A 16,995-nucleotide genomic window follows, 5' to 3' on the forward strand; every position below is an offset into this window, starting at 1 on the left:
CTGTTGGCCTGGTCAAGACAAAACCGCGCCCACCCCATTGCCGGCAATGGGAAAAAAGTTCTGATACATCATGTGATGTCACGTGACATCACAAGTTTGACATGTGTGTTCTAGAGAATCTCTTTGTGAAAAATGGGTTGTTAAGTACTTACTACAACTGTTACAATCCTGAAACAGAGGGTAACATGAAGCCTAAGTTTAACAATGTCACTGACAACACTTATGAAATAATCATATTCTAGTTCATGCATTCCATTAAGGTTTCTAATTAATATATTAAATATAAGGGAAAACACACTCTAAATATTTTAAAGAAGTTTTATTTCAATATTATTTTTATTTCCTTTTTAGAGAAACAGTGATACAAGTTCCTTGCAGTATTTTTTAAAAAATGAACAAATTAGCATTGTTTGGTTTTGAAAATTTTAAGAAATACTGCATTAAACCATAACTCTTATTTTACAAAGGTTTATTTTATTTAATAAATTTATATGGTTCACACAGCAATCAAAAAGTTCTAACAGTTTATTTTGGCTTCATCTATTATGTGAACTAAGCCACAATAAATATACTGTAGCCTAGAATTTTTCATCTGACTGATCTGCTCCTACTTATCACTCCCTAAGACGAATGCTGTAAACAGTCTTACCAGAATGATCTTATGATCTTACCCTTTCTCCAGTTCTCCCATCCATACGCTATATACCAATTCCTGGCTCCTCCTATTGCTGGTGCAAGTTATAGCTAATCTCAGCAGACAGTTCTAAAATGTCTCTTGAACTCAGCTCTAAGTATTTCTAATATTTGATTGAGTAATGCAAGCAATCTTTTGTAAGTCAACAAGGAATAAAGATTATATATTGTTGTGGGACTAGTTAAAGGCCCATAAAATGTTCCAGAGAATCATGATGTTTGTATGCATTAAAGCTATCATATCTGGGCTGTAAGGTGACAAGCAGAGGAAAAAACACCTCCTAACATTCAATATTTCTTTGTGTCCATCTAGTGGTCATCCAATTTTTTGGCTGTCCAAATGGGGTGGCCCTAATACACACACATAAAAGAATACTTGTTGAAATAGCTTCTATGTTGATTCTTTCTTGGATCAGTTTGTTAGAAAGAATGCACATGTAAGGGGGAAACCTTCCTACCATTTCTGTTGGCAGGACATACCAAGCACATTAAAGAAAGTGATGAACAGTTAGGAGTAGCCCACATACCACTCCTTTTATCAGCTAGTTTCCTTTCCTTTCTCTCCCCCTACCCCAGCTTGATATGGCTGTAAAAATGTAGAGGACGGTAAAATAACTTGGAAGAGATCTACCAGTTTATTTCTGAGGTGTGCAGAACCCTTGAAATAATTCCCAAATTTTGCAAAAACTCAATTCTCAGTCTAAAAACACAGTGAGCACACCCACCTCTTTTGTATTACATTAATTTGGTAGATTAAAAATTGCTATATTATTTTGTCACACATTGTAAAATAAATTTTAATATTTCTCTCCAATTTCATTAATGTTTCAACAAAGTAGGATTGGAGGAGGTCAGCCTAGGCTGGCTTGAGATGGCATTCATTCCCTTGCAGAAAGTGGTTCTAGCCCTTGGATTCACTTTCAACAGCCACTTGGCAAGTCTTTCTTACAAAGATGCCTGGGTGTGTGAAGCTTGTGAAATTTGCATTCAAGTGCACCCTTGCTGTGTACTTTCAAAATCTTAGTTTTACAAATCTGGCTATTCCTAATACTCTTGATGCCATTCTTCTCTTTGGATTGGCTCAAGCAAAGGATTTCAGAGGCAAAGAGTGTTATTATTTTTTTATCTGCAGCTTAGCATCCCATCCTACCCTTAGCTTCAAGGGATCCTGCTGAGTTGAAGATACATACATACTGTAGTTGAGAGAATCTATGTTTCCAGGAACTTTAATGCATATTCTTGAAGCCTCAGACTTCAGGGAAGCAAGCAAGTTTGACTCAGACAAATATTTTAATTCGGTAGCGCAATACTGGAAGAAGGAGGACCTGCCTACTATTGAAGAATGGACTTTGAAAGTTTCGAACTTGGCAGAAATGGCTAAAATCTCGGCATATGTGAAAGATCACTCGCAACAGAGATATATAGTGGAATGGAAAAGATGGATTGATTTTATTCAGAACAAATATGGGACTACAAAGTATTATTTAGCATTTGAATAGTTATTATTGTAATTAGAGGCTATATTTTTTTCTATGGTTAAGGAGAGTTAAAGTGCGATAGGGTTTAAAGAGTAATTATAGTAATTAGAACATTTTAGAGTAGGACTGTATGATGTAATACCCTGTATTCAGCTCTGGGAAGTTGGGGTGTGTGTGTTGGGATGGGAGGGATGGGGAGAGGGGTGGAGTAGATGGGGTATATGTTTCAAAAATGTATTTTAAAACTCTTCAATAAAAAAAGTAAATATTTTAATTCGACTGTCAAATCTGAAAACCATAAGAAAGCTAACTGCAATTCTCAGTTGTAAGCTCTAATAGCAGGTTGGGGAGGGGGGGATATCTTTCAATTTTGCCTTCTCTTGTTTTATATTCCCTGTACTGGACAGGGCACCCCCAGTTTTTATTATCAGAGAATTGTATGGGTTTTCCGAAGACTTTACAGGGGGAGGGCGTTTTCTGTGGGCACGCCAGACCTTTGGAACCATTTACCAGTGGAGCTCCGGATGGCTCCCGACCTTCACTCCTTCCGATGTGACCTAAAAACATATTTATTTGAACAAGCCGGCCTGGTCTGAAGGGTTTAGGGGTATTTTAACGCTATTGTATTAATTTATTGAATTGGGCTGTAGTATTTAATATTTTTTAACTTTTATATATTGTATTTTATTGTATTGCCCTGTACACCGCCCTGAGTCCTTCGGGAGAAGGGCGGTATAAAAATTAAATTAAATTAAATTAAATAAATATCATCTCAGTTCAACACCAGTCCATATTTACAGCCATTTGCAGTGTCCCGCAGTCACATGACCACAATTTACATTTTTTGCTGAAAATCAGTGTTTACTTGTTTCTGGTTAAAAAAAAAGACACATAGCAAAAGATGGCTTTGCTTAACAACTGAGGCATTCGCTTTAAGATTGCTACATTCACTTAACAACTTCCTAAAAAAAATAAAAGGTTGGAAAATCAGGTCAGTCACATGATGAGCTGCTTTACAGGCACAACTTATTCTTATGGCAGACTCAATTATGGTCATAAGTAGTAGTTCTGCATCAAATCTGTACCAATCTGAATTCAAGGTTAGGCACTTTGTGTTTTTAGCTGTTCCCTGGAAGTAGGAATATCTTTATCTTTCTTTATCTTTATTAGACTTATATACCGCCCTTCTCCCATAGGACTCAGGGTGGTTCACAAGGTTTTTAAAATAACAATACAACAATTACAAAAATTAAGAACAGTTAAAGCGGAATGAGCAAAGGTCAGGGGCAGTCCTGAGCTCTATGGGCAGCTGGTTCCAAAGGGCAGGCACGCCCACAGAGAAGGCCCTCCCCCTGGGTGTTATCCGCCAGCAATCTTTTACCGGCGGTACCCTGAGAAGGCCCTCCCTGTGGGAGCGCACAGGACGAAGGGAGCTTGATGCCGGCAGCAGGTGTTCCCTCAGATATCCCGGACCCAAGCCATTTAGGGCTTTATAGGTCATCACCAGCACCTTGAAAAGACTTAGCAGCTTTCTAATCTCTTTGTCCTCTGTTTCCATTTGGATTGTGCTTCAGAGAAGGGATTGGGTAGAACTAGGAACCAGGCATTGCTTTAGCCCCCAAGTTAGGAATCTATAAAATCTATAATCTTATGTAGGGCCAAGCATTGTACAGTTTTAACTATGATGTGTTACTCCAATAAGTGGATGGGACCAGGACAATGGAATCGGCCGGGGCACAATCAAAGCTAAATGCAATTTGTTAATTCATTTCATTAATTTAATCTGTTGAATCTCTATGTATGTAATAATTCCTCCTTTCTCTTACAGTGAAAATGTTTAATTGGATGCTTATTTTTCAGAGGGCTACAGATGCCACACCTCTTCTCTCAGAAGTGAATTGGCTACAAGTAAATGTTCTCATTTTCCAAATGTCTTCATTTAAATTTCCCTTCAAATGTTTGAAAAATGATTGTTGCTAACCTCTTTAAGGTTTAGCAGCTTAATTGGAAGTTGATAGATTTCTGGAATAGTGTTCCAGAAGCAGAGCTTTTAGTTTATATATCCCATAAGTTTTCAGAAAAAACCCTTTTCTGCATATATCTGTATGCAATTGTCCATAGAAAAAACATTAATTTAGGGAAGCATGGAATATGGCCCATGATATGCTTCAAGTCTCTAATTTAGGCTTGAGACAAAGGTGCTGCTTAAATGATGATGAATCATTAAGTGCCTATTGAAGCATAAATGCAGCTGCAGAATGAGATAACACTGCCATCTTGTGACTCATTCAGTACATAGCCAAGAGTTAAAATGCTATGCGTGTAACTGAATTTTTATTTCCCCTGTAAAACCTGCTGCACAATATGCCTTTGAGACACAATTCACACATCTTAAAATAGATCTTTGTAGGTAGACATACATATTACCTTGAGAACACAGGGAAGTCTGGGCACACACCTGTTTTTCCTTTTACAATATAGGAAGGGGAGAGGCAGAAGGTCCACAGGCTGATTCTTCCTCACTCTTTTGCTCTTTATTGTGTCTACATGCATGGATTCCAAATAGGAAAGAGACCCCAAACAGCACAAAAAGAGCAAGCAGCAAAGTGATGCAAAAATATATATCCCATCAGATACCTGTAGCCTGAAGGACATTACTTATGCTGTTCACAATTGGAGAAACTGTGTGCGCCTGTATTTACATCCCAATTGATAAAAAGGACAGAGTAATAGGACACAAAGATAGGAATGCCTTATCACCCCCTAAGCCATGCCTTTGGTGAATGGTTTGTCCTCTGTAGCCCATGTTCAGGTTACTTGTGTATTCAAAAGAGGCAGTGTTCAATATTTAAAAATTCAGAGATGAAAGCGCTTTGGTTATAAACGGAGTTGTGTTTTTAATTTATGAAATGAACATTTCATCCCACAGGCTTGGATCATAAACTCTCATGGCCAAGGTCTTTTAGCATGTTACTTTCCTTAAAATTTATTACAAAAAAGAATTGGATTCAAACAGATTTTGGTATGATTCAGTGTATGTTCCTTATTCCTGGGTTTGTTAACCTCTGAAATTGAATGAAATCTTTACTGTCCCCTGCTGGTACTATGTGGATCACTCTGCTGGATGGCTAAATGTGCAACTTAAAGCAAAGATGTTTTAAGACTTCATTCTGAGCAGAGATTATTTGTGGATTTGTGAATTAGCATGCATTTTACTAAATTTTCCATCAAATACAAAACAAAGCAGCAACAGAAAAACTATAGGAATATTCTAAGACACTCCCCAACTTTTCTTCTTCACCTGTACCTTTCGCTGCTATGGAATGGGATAAACAGGCATAGTTTCGTGCTATCATTATTTCACATCATTTTCTCCAAACTAGTATTCCATGACTCCTACCAATGGTTGTTACTGTAGAAACAGAGAAAAAGAAGGAGCCGACAAAGTCCCATCTGCCCAGACTGGTATTTCCTTTAAGGTAAACTCCACTCTTGTAGGCTTGGATGATATTCTGTGAAAAAGATTTAAAAAAAGAAAAGTCATGGATGAGGATTTTTGTCCACAAGGTAGCCCAAAGTTGCAGTTCTAGTCATACTTTCCTGGAATAAGTTCCACTGAGTGCAAACATTCTGAATCAAGACATGTATGTTTCTTTTGTAAATTAGTTCATATTCTTTGCTTAGCTGGCTTGACGGGAATTCAATATCTTCTACTCATCATCCCCCTTTAGAGATTTAGCAGAATTCCTACTATATAATTTTGTAATAATAAATATAAGAAATTATAACTCTGAAGGACAACTAACTCTTAAGAGAATGGACTTTATTTTAAAGTATTCCTTGTTGTCATCCCTCAGAGAAACAGCATATACAGAAAACAAAAGATAAAAACAAAGAATGAACAGCTGAAATTGGAGTTAAAAAGCAATTACAATGTGCAGATAAGGGGAAACCCCTTAATTAGCAGATTAAGAAATGAGGCCCTGATCAGAATGGTCTTCTCCTTCAAAAGGTCTTCAGAAAGGGATATCTTTTATAATCTTAATTAATGAATGGGCTGGTAGAAACCAGATATTTTCTTCCAAAGACACGCAGCCCTTATGCCACTTAAGTTTTAAATGCTGCATTTATGTTCTCTATAAAGATAAAAACATGCCTGATAAAGAAAGGTTATTTTACAAAGATGCATTAGGACATCTAAAAATAAGACTTCTTTTTCTTCTTGATCCACTTATCCTTTAGTAACACAGAAAGACAAAGAGCTAGACTTGTCACATAAATCTAACTCCAGGGATAAAAATGGGGTAAAGTAAGAAAGCAGTATACTAGACTCTCTTAAGTTCCACTGAAATATAAATAGAATAAACAAGCAGTTCTATTAAGGCTAGAACTAATTTAGCCACTAAATTATTTCCCCATTGGACTCCCTGGTGACTGGGACAATGCTGGCATAATGCAAACATGTTAACTAGTATCGTGACTTTAGACCAGGGGTGTCAAACCGCATCAGCATTGCGGTTGCCCTCAGGAGGCCGGGTGGGTGTGGCCTGGGTGGGCGTGGCCTACTGGGTGGGTGTGGCTAAAGTGCATATGGCCTACTGGGTGGGCGTGGCCAGCCCTACATCGTTCGCACCAAGGGTGCCTATGGGGGCCTGGGCAGGAGTGGGACAGATCTGAGGGTCTCTGGGCCAGGGCCAAGGCAGTGGGGGCCATTCCCTCACTGTTTCTAGGATGGCTTTGTGGGCCACATGAAACCACTTCGGGGGCCAGTTCTGGCCCCCGGGCCTTGTGTTTGACATGTCTGCTTTAGACACACGCAACTGCTAAGAAGCAAATGGGTGTTCTACAGCAGGGCTTTTCAACCTTTTCACCCATTGTACCACTTTTAGGATATGGCAATATTCAAGTACCACCAGTTGCCTAGCAAGGTGTCAAAAATGTGATGACCAAAAAAAGAAAAAAAGAAAAAAAAGGAAAAAAGTGATAAAGTACAGGTAGTCCTCAACTTACAATATTTTGCTTAGTGACTGTTTGAAGTTACAACGGCACTGAAAAAGTGACTTATGACCATTTTTCATACTTATGACCGTTGCAGCATCCCCACAGTCATGTCATTTACACTTGGATGCTTGGCAACTGATTCATATTTATGATGGTCGTAACGTTTCCCCTTTTGCGACCTTCTGACAAGCAAAGTCAAAGGGGAAACCAGATTCACTTAACAACCATGTTACTAATTTAACAACTGCAGTGATTCACTTAACAAATGTGGCAAGAAAAGTCATAAAATGGGACAAAACTCATTTAACAAATTTCTCACTTAGCAACCTAAATTTTGGGCTCAATTGTGGCCGTAGGTGGAGGACTATCTGTACACCCACTTACCACACTTTTAATGGGAAACTTGTGCCTGTTTCTCTGACATTAATCTTTGCACTGTTCTATCCCCTTCTCTCCTTCTAGTTGTCTCAAAGAAATCTCTCTTCTCTGTCTCTCTTTCTCTGTACCCTTCTCTTTCCCCGTCATCTTTTTTTTCCTCTCCCTTTCCTGCCAAAACCCCCTCCTTTTATATCCTCTCCTCTCTCCCCCCTTCCTCCTCCTCTTCAGTGCAGTTCCAGCTGACTCTTTTCCCCAAGGCTGTGCGCTGCTCCCAGAAGTGCTAATCAGCTGGAGCCGCGTGCCGATCCTGGGTGCTCAGCAGAGCCTCAGCGACACTGCAGCTCCAGCTGACTTTCCCACAGCCCCGGGCAGCACTGCCACTGCTTCAGCTCATCCACCCCCACCCCTACTATATTTTTACATTTTTAGAGTGCTTTTCAACCCGTTTTACGCGTACCACCTGCCAGGTGCCAAAGTACCACCAGTGGTATGCATACCACGGGTTGAAAAGCACTGTTCTACAGTACAATCTGTAATACCAGTTGTGATTTTGTTAGAATTTCCTATAGATATTGATTTAATTGTCCCCAATTTACCTTAGTGGCTTGTGGAATGAATTCCAGCCCTTTCTATCTAAATAGTCACACAGGATGGCCACCACAGACATTAGACTAACAGCATGAATGATATGAAAGAGTTTCAGTAGTTTTAAAGTAATGTTGACAATATTTAGGAACAATAAAAATAAGAATTTCTGATCTGATTCTGTATCAAGGTACGGTGGATAGTGGATCAGGCTAACAAAGAGACTAATTTGAGAAAAACTAAGTTGCAAAAATTTGCAAGAGGAATAACAGAATAACAGAGTTCGAAGGGACCTTTGAGGTCATCTAGTCCAACCCCCGCTCAGGCATTTCAGACAAATGGCTGTCCAGTCTCTTCTTAAAAACTTCCACTGTTGGAGCATTCACAATTTTTGGAGGTAAGTTGTTCCACTGATGAACTGTTCTAACTGTCAGGAAATTTCTCCCTAGTTCTAGACTGCTTCTGTCCTTAGCTTCCATCCTGATCAGTTTCCACCCAGGAGATACACTTGGGAGCCACATGAAATAGTGAGTTCTTCTTTGATACAGATCATCTCACAGTGGCAGGATGGTCACCTGTCAGAGTTGCTGTACCAAGATCCTGTACCAAGCAGAGGGTATACAGTAGTAGTAGATCCCTAAATTATCTACCAATTTATCACTACCTTTCAAACATAAACCTATCTGAAGATGTCTAAAACAACCAGGTACATGGAAACCTGAAATGAACACTTTCATGTATTACTTACATGCTATTTTTCTAGGTTAGCCTTAAATACACTGCAATTGAATGCTTCTCTCTCTTTCCAGTCTCTGTAGTGATAACCATGAATGACTTGCGCTCTGGATCCTCTGGCTACTTAATATAAAAAACTCACAAAATCTCCTTCAAGTTAGAGCTGTTTCATTCCTGTATTTGACCATGTTTTGCCAAGTTAGTATTTTAGCCCTGTTTATTTATTTATTTATATCACTCATTATTTTTATAAATAACTCAAGGTGACAAACACACACAATACTCCTTCCCCCTCCTATTTTCCCCACAACAGGCCTGTGAGCTGGGTTAGGCTGAGAGAGTGTGACGGCCCAAAGTCACCCACCTGGTGTTCATGCCTAAAGCAGACTAAAACTTATTGTTTATATCTGTAAATCGCCCAGTCCCTTGCATAGTGAGCTGGGGACATTCTCTAAATTTGATAAATAAATAAAATAATCCTTCTGCCACAATTCTTAAATCTTGTTAGGAATAATATGTAAAATGGAACTTTAATTACATTCAACTGAATATGAGATACAGAGCAGAACCCGCACATAGCAACTCATAGGAAGCCTAGATAAGATATGCAGTGTAATCATAATCCCGTAATAGAATAGAATAGAATAGAATAGAATAGAATAGAATAGAATAGAATAGAATGGAATGGAATAGAATAGAATTAGAATAGAATAGAATAGAATAGAATAGAAATCTTTTTGTCACTTTGAATGTACACTAATCGGCATACATTAAAATGAAATTTTGTTGCATACAACTCTCAAAGAGTCACCATCTCCAATATACACTACATAAATATGAAAAAATACATAAATAATAGAATTATGCATATACCCACATAGGTTATATGGCATAGAGAAACAACACAGTCTACTTCAGAGTATGTATACCTGTGCATGGTGAAAAAAACGAACCTTGCAAATTTACCAGGCAGGTGGCATAGGGAACAAAGCTATTACAGAATCAGATAGTCCTGCTAGAAATACTTTTAAACCTCCTCCCAGAGGGGAGCAACAGAAACAGACCATAAAGTGGGTGCATGGGGTCTCTAACAATGCTTTGAGCTCTAAGCACATAGCGCTTATAAACAGCATCCTGAAGACCGGGGAGTGAGCTTCCTATGATCTTCTCAGCTGTCCTTAGCATTCTCTGTATGGACTTTCTATCTGAGGCACTGCTGCCACCAAACCAGACAGTGATGCAGTTTGTTAAAATGCTCTCAATTGTGCCTCTGTAAAAAGTGGCCAGGAGAGATGTGCTCTCCTCATCTGATGCAGGAAATGCAGACGCTGGTTTGCACGCTTCACAAAGTGTGGAGAGCCCAATTACACAGGTATGAAGGCAAACATAAGGCCAAAGATGGCTTGTCTAAGGATGAAATCCCAAATATATTTGGCTAGGAAGAAACTCATTGGACTAAGCAAGATTTTTTCCCCCTGAGATTACAATGCATGCTGTAAGTAACATTTGAATCAAAGATTTTCTTTTAAAGAAAAAAAAAACTAAAGTTGAGGATTGGATGAGTCAGGAATGCTATTGTTTTGAAGGCAAATGGCCTTTGCCTTTTCTAAGTGAAATTCCGATTTCTTAACCTTATAAAAACAGAAAACATCAAAACATTACCTTGTATAAGATAAATATTAATCTTAAATTTATGTTTAAGAACATAGAGAAAGGGCCATAAATGTTAATTGCTTCTTATCACAGAAATTGTACCTCAATATCTCTCCTACACTGATAATAACAAACGTGGAAAATCCAACAATCAAGGTTACCTGAAAATATCTTTAGTCTCTTAATAAAGTATTTATAGTAGCCTCAAAGTCATACAGTAACACTGAGAAAATTTCATTTGAACACTGTATAAATATGGTTTATCTCAATGTCTATTCATGGTTTTTATACGTTATTCAAAAGAGACAATAAAAAAACTAGAAAGGAAACAAAAAGCTCAGAACCCATCCTCTTCAGCAACCTACATCCAGGTAAGCTGGAACTAACCCCAGACGATCAAGCAGAAAACAAAAATCAGGGAACTACCAAGGAGAAAACTATATCCCCACCATACATTAGGCAAGCTAATGTATACAAAAACAAACCCACACTCTATAGCTGGGCTTTTCAACCTTTTCACAGATTGTACCACTTTTAGGATATGGCAATATTTGAATACCACCAGTCGCCTAGTAAGGCGTCAAAAACTTGATGACCAAAAAAAAAAAGGGAAAAAAAAAGTGATAAAGTGCAGGTAGTCCTCAACTTACAACAGTTCGCTTAGTGGCTGTTCAAAGTTACACTGAAAAAAGTGACTTAGGACCTTTTTTCACACTTATGACCGCTGCAGCATCCCCAGGGCCAATCTACATTGGCAACGGATTCATATTTATGATGGTCACAGTGTCCTAGGATCATGTGATCCTCTTTTGCAAGCTTCTGACAAAGTCAATGGAGAAACCAGATTCATTCCTCCTTTTACATCCTCTCATCTCCCCCCTTCCTTTTATATCCTTTCTTCTCCCGCCCTTTTTTATATCTCCTCTCCCACCCTTTTATATCCTCTTCTCTCCTGCCCCTTTTATATCTCTCTTCTCTTCCCTCTTTTATATCTTCTTCCCTTTTTATATCCTCTCCTCTCCCCTCTTCTTATATCCTCTCTTCTCTCCCCCTTTTTATATTCTTTCTTCTCTTCCCTTCTTTTAAATCCTCTTCTCTCCCCCCTCCTTTTCTCTTCCATGTACCTCCAGCTGATTCCTCTCAAGGCTGCACTTCTGTTTCTCTTTTGCAAGTCCCCTTCTCTTTCCCCCACTGTCTTTTTTGTCTCTCCCTCTCCTGCCAAAACCTTCTCCTTTTATAGCCTCTCCTCTCTGTCCCCCCCTCCTCCTTTCCTCTTATGGGTGCACTGGAAGCATTGGCCCTGGGGCTTCTGTCTTGCCCCATAGCCCTGCCAAAACACATGCCAATCCTGGGCTTCTGCTGAGTCCCGACATCACTGCAGCTCCAGCTGTCTCTCCCTTAGGCTTGTGTGGTGCTGCCACTGCTTCAGCTCATTCCCCTCCCCCTTTACACTTGTCTAGGACGGTTGTATACCACCTGCCAGGTGTCAAAGTACCACAGATGGTACATGTACCACTGGTTGAAAACCCCTGCTCTATAGCACTGATGAGGTTATCTAGGTTGGGTAATGAAACGTCTGCAAGCAAGCAACCAATCTCAGAGAGCACCAAGGACTAAACATTCCCATAATCCCACGTCAGATTAGCCTCTAATGACTGTTTCCATATTATACAAATAGAACTGGAAGCATGAACAAAAAGTGAGGTTTAGGTATTTGCATAGCCATTGCATATTGTGTAACAAGATCTGTTATGATTTGTTTATGGCTAAATGGGAGCCCAGTCACTGTGGCCTATACAACAACATTAAAAAAGGATTAAAAATACTGGAGAAGAAATATGTGGATCTATGCCGTTCTGATATGATGATTCAGAAAATCAAATCGATTCAATTTTCCAGATCAATTTGATAAAAAGACATCAAATAAATCCAGAGGCACCCAATTTGGCACTGCAACTGAATGATTTAGGAAAAATGGCTTCAAATCAAATACGTAAACTAAAACTTTATGCAGTGCTATAAAGTAATCCAATGTAAAATTGAACAACGTACCCTCAGCCCAATGCTGGCCTCTACAAGCTAGAGTTATTCCCTATTAAGTTTCAGGTATATATATATATCTTTCATCAATAATTTCTTGGTTTTTTTTAAAAAAATCACTTAATCCTATAATCTTTTCCAGAGATGATTTCTCAACTTTAACATTCAAATGACTGATTGTGTTCTCACACAATCCAATTAGCCAGGGTAAAGATGAGTTTCTGGTTTAGTTAATTCAGAGAGTGGTTCACTATTTTTGTTAGTTAATAGTAGAAGTAGCAGTAAGGGCAGTGTAGGCAAATGTGATGTCTCCAAGCTCTATACCCAGAGTCATGGAAAGGTAAAAATTGTGGTCCAAAATATCTCTAGGCCAGAGTTCTCCAATCTATAGGTTTGGACCCTGCTTGCTAGATCCAGTCCCTATGACCTATGTTTGGGTCCATGCAATGGTTTTGATGCAGTGGTCTGCTCAGTCTTGAAGGAGGGTATAGTATGCTCCTTCCTCAAGAAGACATTCTTGGATTCAGTTCTGAAAAGATCGTAGTTATATCCAGTGCTTTTTTTGTAAAAGAAAAAGGTGCCGGAATTCACACACGTCATACAACCCACCTTACCTACCCTACAAGGTTCCATCCAAAAAGGTGCCGAACTCCGTTCTGAGTGTTCTATGACAAAAAAAGCCCTGGATATATCTATTTGGGCTCCTTGGATCTAGGGATACTCCATCACTGACTCTCATTTGATACCTTTGTGTAAGCTAAGGTCCTCTTGGAGCCTCATCTCTTACTTGAAGAGCAAGATGTCACTCATCGCACAATGGCATTTAGCCAATTGCACCCTTCCTAGACCAGGAGGCTCTTTAGACAGTTACTCATGCCCAGTCACCTGCCTTGGAAGCTGCAAAAGGTCCAGAATGTGGCAGACCAGCAATGGTGAGAGCACTGTGGCAGAAATACTGTTATGTGCCTGAGACCCTGCTGCTTCGGTTGGATGCAATTCAAAATGCTGGTAATCACCTTTAAAGGCCTTCATGGCTTAGGGGCCTAGATTTCTGAAGAACTTGTCTTCAGCTGGATCCACTTTCTGGTATCATCAACCAAGGAAAGCACAACGACACTGCAGGAACTCTTAATTTTTTTGTAGTAACTGCCCTTTCCCCTTCAGGAGTGGCTCTAGATATTTTGGCATCTAACCAAAGTCATATTCTGGTATCCCTATGTTTTGGCCCATCCTCTGATTAGTTAGGAATTTCAAAATGGAAGCCTCTTGAGCATTACACTTATGATTGTCAGCCACAGACAATTCTTTTTTTTTTTTGCTTGAACACTTTAACCTATTTCCATTGCAAAATTATACAGGTAGTCCTAAACTTACAAAAATTCATTTAGGGACCATTTAAAGTTACGGCACTGAAAAAGCTGTCTTATGACTGTTTTTCACACAACTGCTGCAGTATCCCCATGGTCACATGATTAAAATGCAGGCGCTTGGCAACTGGCTCATATTTATGATGGCTGCCCAGGGTATTCAATCTTCTGACAAATTCAATGGGGAAGCCAGATTCACTTAACAGCTGTGTTACTAAGATAATAACTGCTGTGATTCACTTAACAACACTGGCAAAAAAGGTCATAAAATGGGGCAAAATTCACTTAACAAATGTCTCACTTGGCAACATAAATTTTGAGCTAAACTCTGGTCATAAGTCGAGGATTTACCTCTTGAGTGAGCACGCTCACTTGGGAAGTACTCCATTACTGTTTTTCACTTTCATTGTTTTTCAGAAGCTTTTTTTCTTATTCAGTGTTGGCACTCCTTAAAATTTAGTGTCCTTAGCCAGTGCCCACTCAGCCTTAGCTAGACCTGGCTTTACAGAGATTTGTATGCCCTTTTGTTGTTTAGAAAATGTGTAAAGACTTAGTTGTTCTTCCAGGGAGCCCCCTTTAATTATAATTGGTTTATAGTTGACATCTTGTTCCTCTAGTCAGTTGTGTTCTTTTTAAAATGTACTGTCTTTTTATTTGTAAGCTGCAAAGAATTGTCAAGGAATCAGGTGCTCTTGAAATCTGATAAATAAAAACAAATGAATAAAACTATTTACAATAATTTAATTTCCTTTTTCTTCTTTCTCTCTCTCTCTTTCTAATTTGGAGGATGTCTTACATTTTCTCCCGCCTCCTAGTCTAATAACCTCATCTAGTTCACAGATTTCCTTTTTTTTACTATAATAATTTTTAATTCTTGTTAAATCCTAGTGAAACACAGAAATCCACACCAACCAACCAGCCAGCTACTCATAAAATCTCATTACAACATATATGGGGTGCAGTAACTTCAACGCTGTGCATAGTTGCCACAGTCTAAACTCCACTGAATTTGGTGGTATTTCCATCTATCTCATACTCAACTTGTAAAAAAGATTAAGACTTACAATTGAGGAAATGATAAATAAAGGAAACAGTCCTGCAAAACCTCTCCATTCCAAGTATTAGGGCAAAGTACAGACTCCAATTTTAAAGAAGTGAAAGAAATATCTAGCTCTGCTTACTTCCTTGGAGTGCCTGAACGCTTCGGTGGTGAAACTAGATACAAAGGTAAGGCTTCTGGGATGTGCTTTACTAACTGAACTATGGTTTGCTCACATACCTGAGTTGCCTGGGTTCTCCTAACACGTTCCTTTATAATCACACACAGTTGCACAATGCATTGAGCTGAAATTTGGCTGGATCCTTTTTAAGTCAGTGCATTGGCAAACCAAAGCTACTGGATAGGAACATCTGACAGCTTCTCAGGAAAAAAAAAAACAAAGAGCCTTGGTGGAGCAGTGGGCTAATGCCTCCTTAAGTAACACCAACTGCCTGCAATTAGTGCAGGTTCGCATCCCACCAGGCTCAAGGTTGACTCAGCCTTCCATCCTTCCGAGGTAGGTAAAATGAGGACCCAGATTGTTGGGGGCAATTAAGCTGACTTTGTAATAATGCCGCTTGGGGTGTGTGTGTGAAAGCCCTAATAAGCAGGCATATACATAGAATGAAGGCTACTGCTAAGTTTGTAAGCCGCCCTGAGTCTTCGGAGAAGGGCGGGATATAAATGGCATTAAAAAAAAACAACCATCTATCGTGCTCCGAAAAGGATCTCCCATCTCCTACTGTATTCTGACAAAGGCTTCCGTTTCTTCCCTAACGGCTCTAATCTATCAGAAAGAAAGCACATTTATAGGATCACATTAGACCAGGGTTCTTCAAACTGGGCCACTTTAAGACCGGTGGACTTCAACTCCCAGAATACCTCAGCCAGCCCTGCTGGCTGAGGAATTCTGGGAGTTGAAGTCCACCGGTCTTAAAGTGGTCCAGTTTGAAGACCCCTGCATTAGACCAGCGTTTCCCAACCTTAGGAACTTGAAGATGCGTGGACTTCAACTCCCAGAATTCCCCAGCCAGCTGCTGGCTGGGGAATTCTGGGAGTTGAAGTCCACGCATCTTCAAGTTCCTAAGGTTGGGAAACACTGCATTAGACAAACCAGTTCTCCCGAGATGCTTTCCTTTCCACCAATGGGCTTCAGGAGCGGATCCCCAGCCTGATTTCAGGGCCAGAACAGATAAAATGGGAACACGTGAAGGAAAAGGCCGTCTCCAGCTGCACGTGGAGCGCCTTTGAAATTAAACTGCTCCGGACTCGCCATCTCCTTAACCCTTCCCGCCCGGCCCCCAAACCTCCCCGCCACCTCGTCTCGCCCGTACGTACCTCCGCCAGCCGCTCCAGAGCCTCCCGTTCCAGGCAGGTGAAGTTCACCAGGAGCTCCCACTTTTCCTGCAGGAGCTGCTCCGTCGCGTCGCGTTCCAGGGGCGACTCGAGCGCCCAAAACGCGGCGCTGCCCAGCAGCAGGTAGCTCAGGTAGAGGAGCAGCAGCAACGTCGTGGAGGGAAGCCCGCAGCGCCGCTCCGTCGGGCAAGCCTCCGGAGACGCCATGCTCTGGCCGTCGCTGTAACAGCCTTTGGTCAGCGGCGGTGGCGGGGCAAAAAAAAAATAAATGCCAGGGAAGAGGAGCAGTCGGGGAGAGAAGTTCTGCCTGCGGGCCCGAGGCTGCGGCCTCCTTCCGAAGACCCGAGCGGCGGCGCTTCTCCGCCCGGATTCTTCTCCCTGGGGCCTGGGCGGGGCTAAAGCACAAGCATCCCCAATGCTTTTTTTCCCTCAGCGGAGCGAGCCGGGCCAGTTCGAGCGGCTAACTCGAGGTTTCCTTTTTTGAGGCTCGGGTGTAGTAGAAGCCTTTACGCACGCGGAGAGAATGCGTGTTCTTGTGCCCGGGACGTTTGAGTAAGTGAAACTGAAGTCAGCCACCTGTGTTGAACGTGCACATTTGGGCTTGAAGTGCTAAGCCGAGGGCTGGCACAGGGCTCAGTCCTGTAAAGAACGCAGGCAGCAGTTGTGTCCG

At 40.5% G+C, this 16,995-nt stretch overlaps 1 protein-coding gene across 1 annotated transcript in view; it reads right to left on the reverse strand.

Moving 5' to 3' along the window:
• The window catches only part of KCNK17 (potassium two pore domain channel subfamily K member 17), a gene marked incomplete at both ends in the record, with an annotated part of 28,316 nt that extends 11,784 nt beyond the window's left edge, over positions 1-16,532 (reverse strand). The window contains 2 exons of the mRNA XM_083349346.1: positions 5,572-5,683; positions 16,308-16,532. Of these exons, the coding sequence (XP_083205472.1) occupies positions 5,572-5,683; positions 16,308-16,532 (337 nt within the window). The remainder of the gene's footprint in view (positions 1-5,571; positions 5,684-16,307) is intronic.
• Positions 16,533-16,995: the final 463 nt, after the last annotated feature.

Source organism: Vipera ursinii, assembly GCF_947247035.1.
Source record: "Vipera ursinii genome assembly, chromosome: 1".
Taxonomy (NCBI): Eukaryota; Metazoa; Chordata; class Lepidosauria; order Squamata; family Viperidae; genus Vipera; species Vipera ursinii.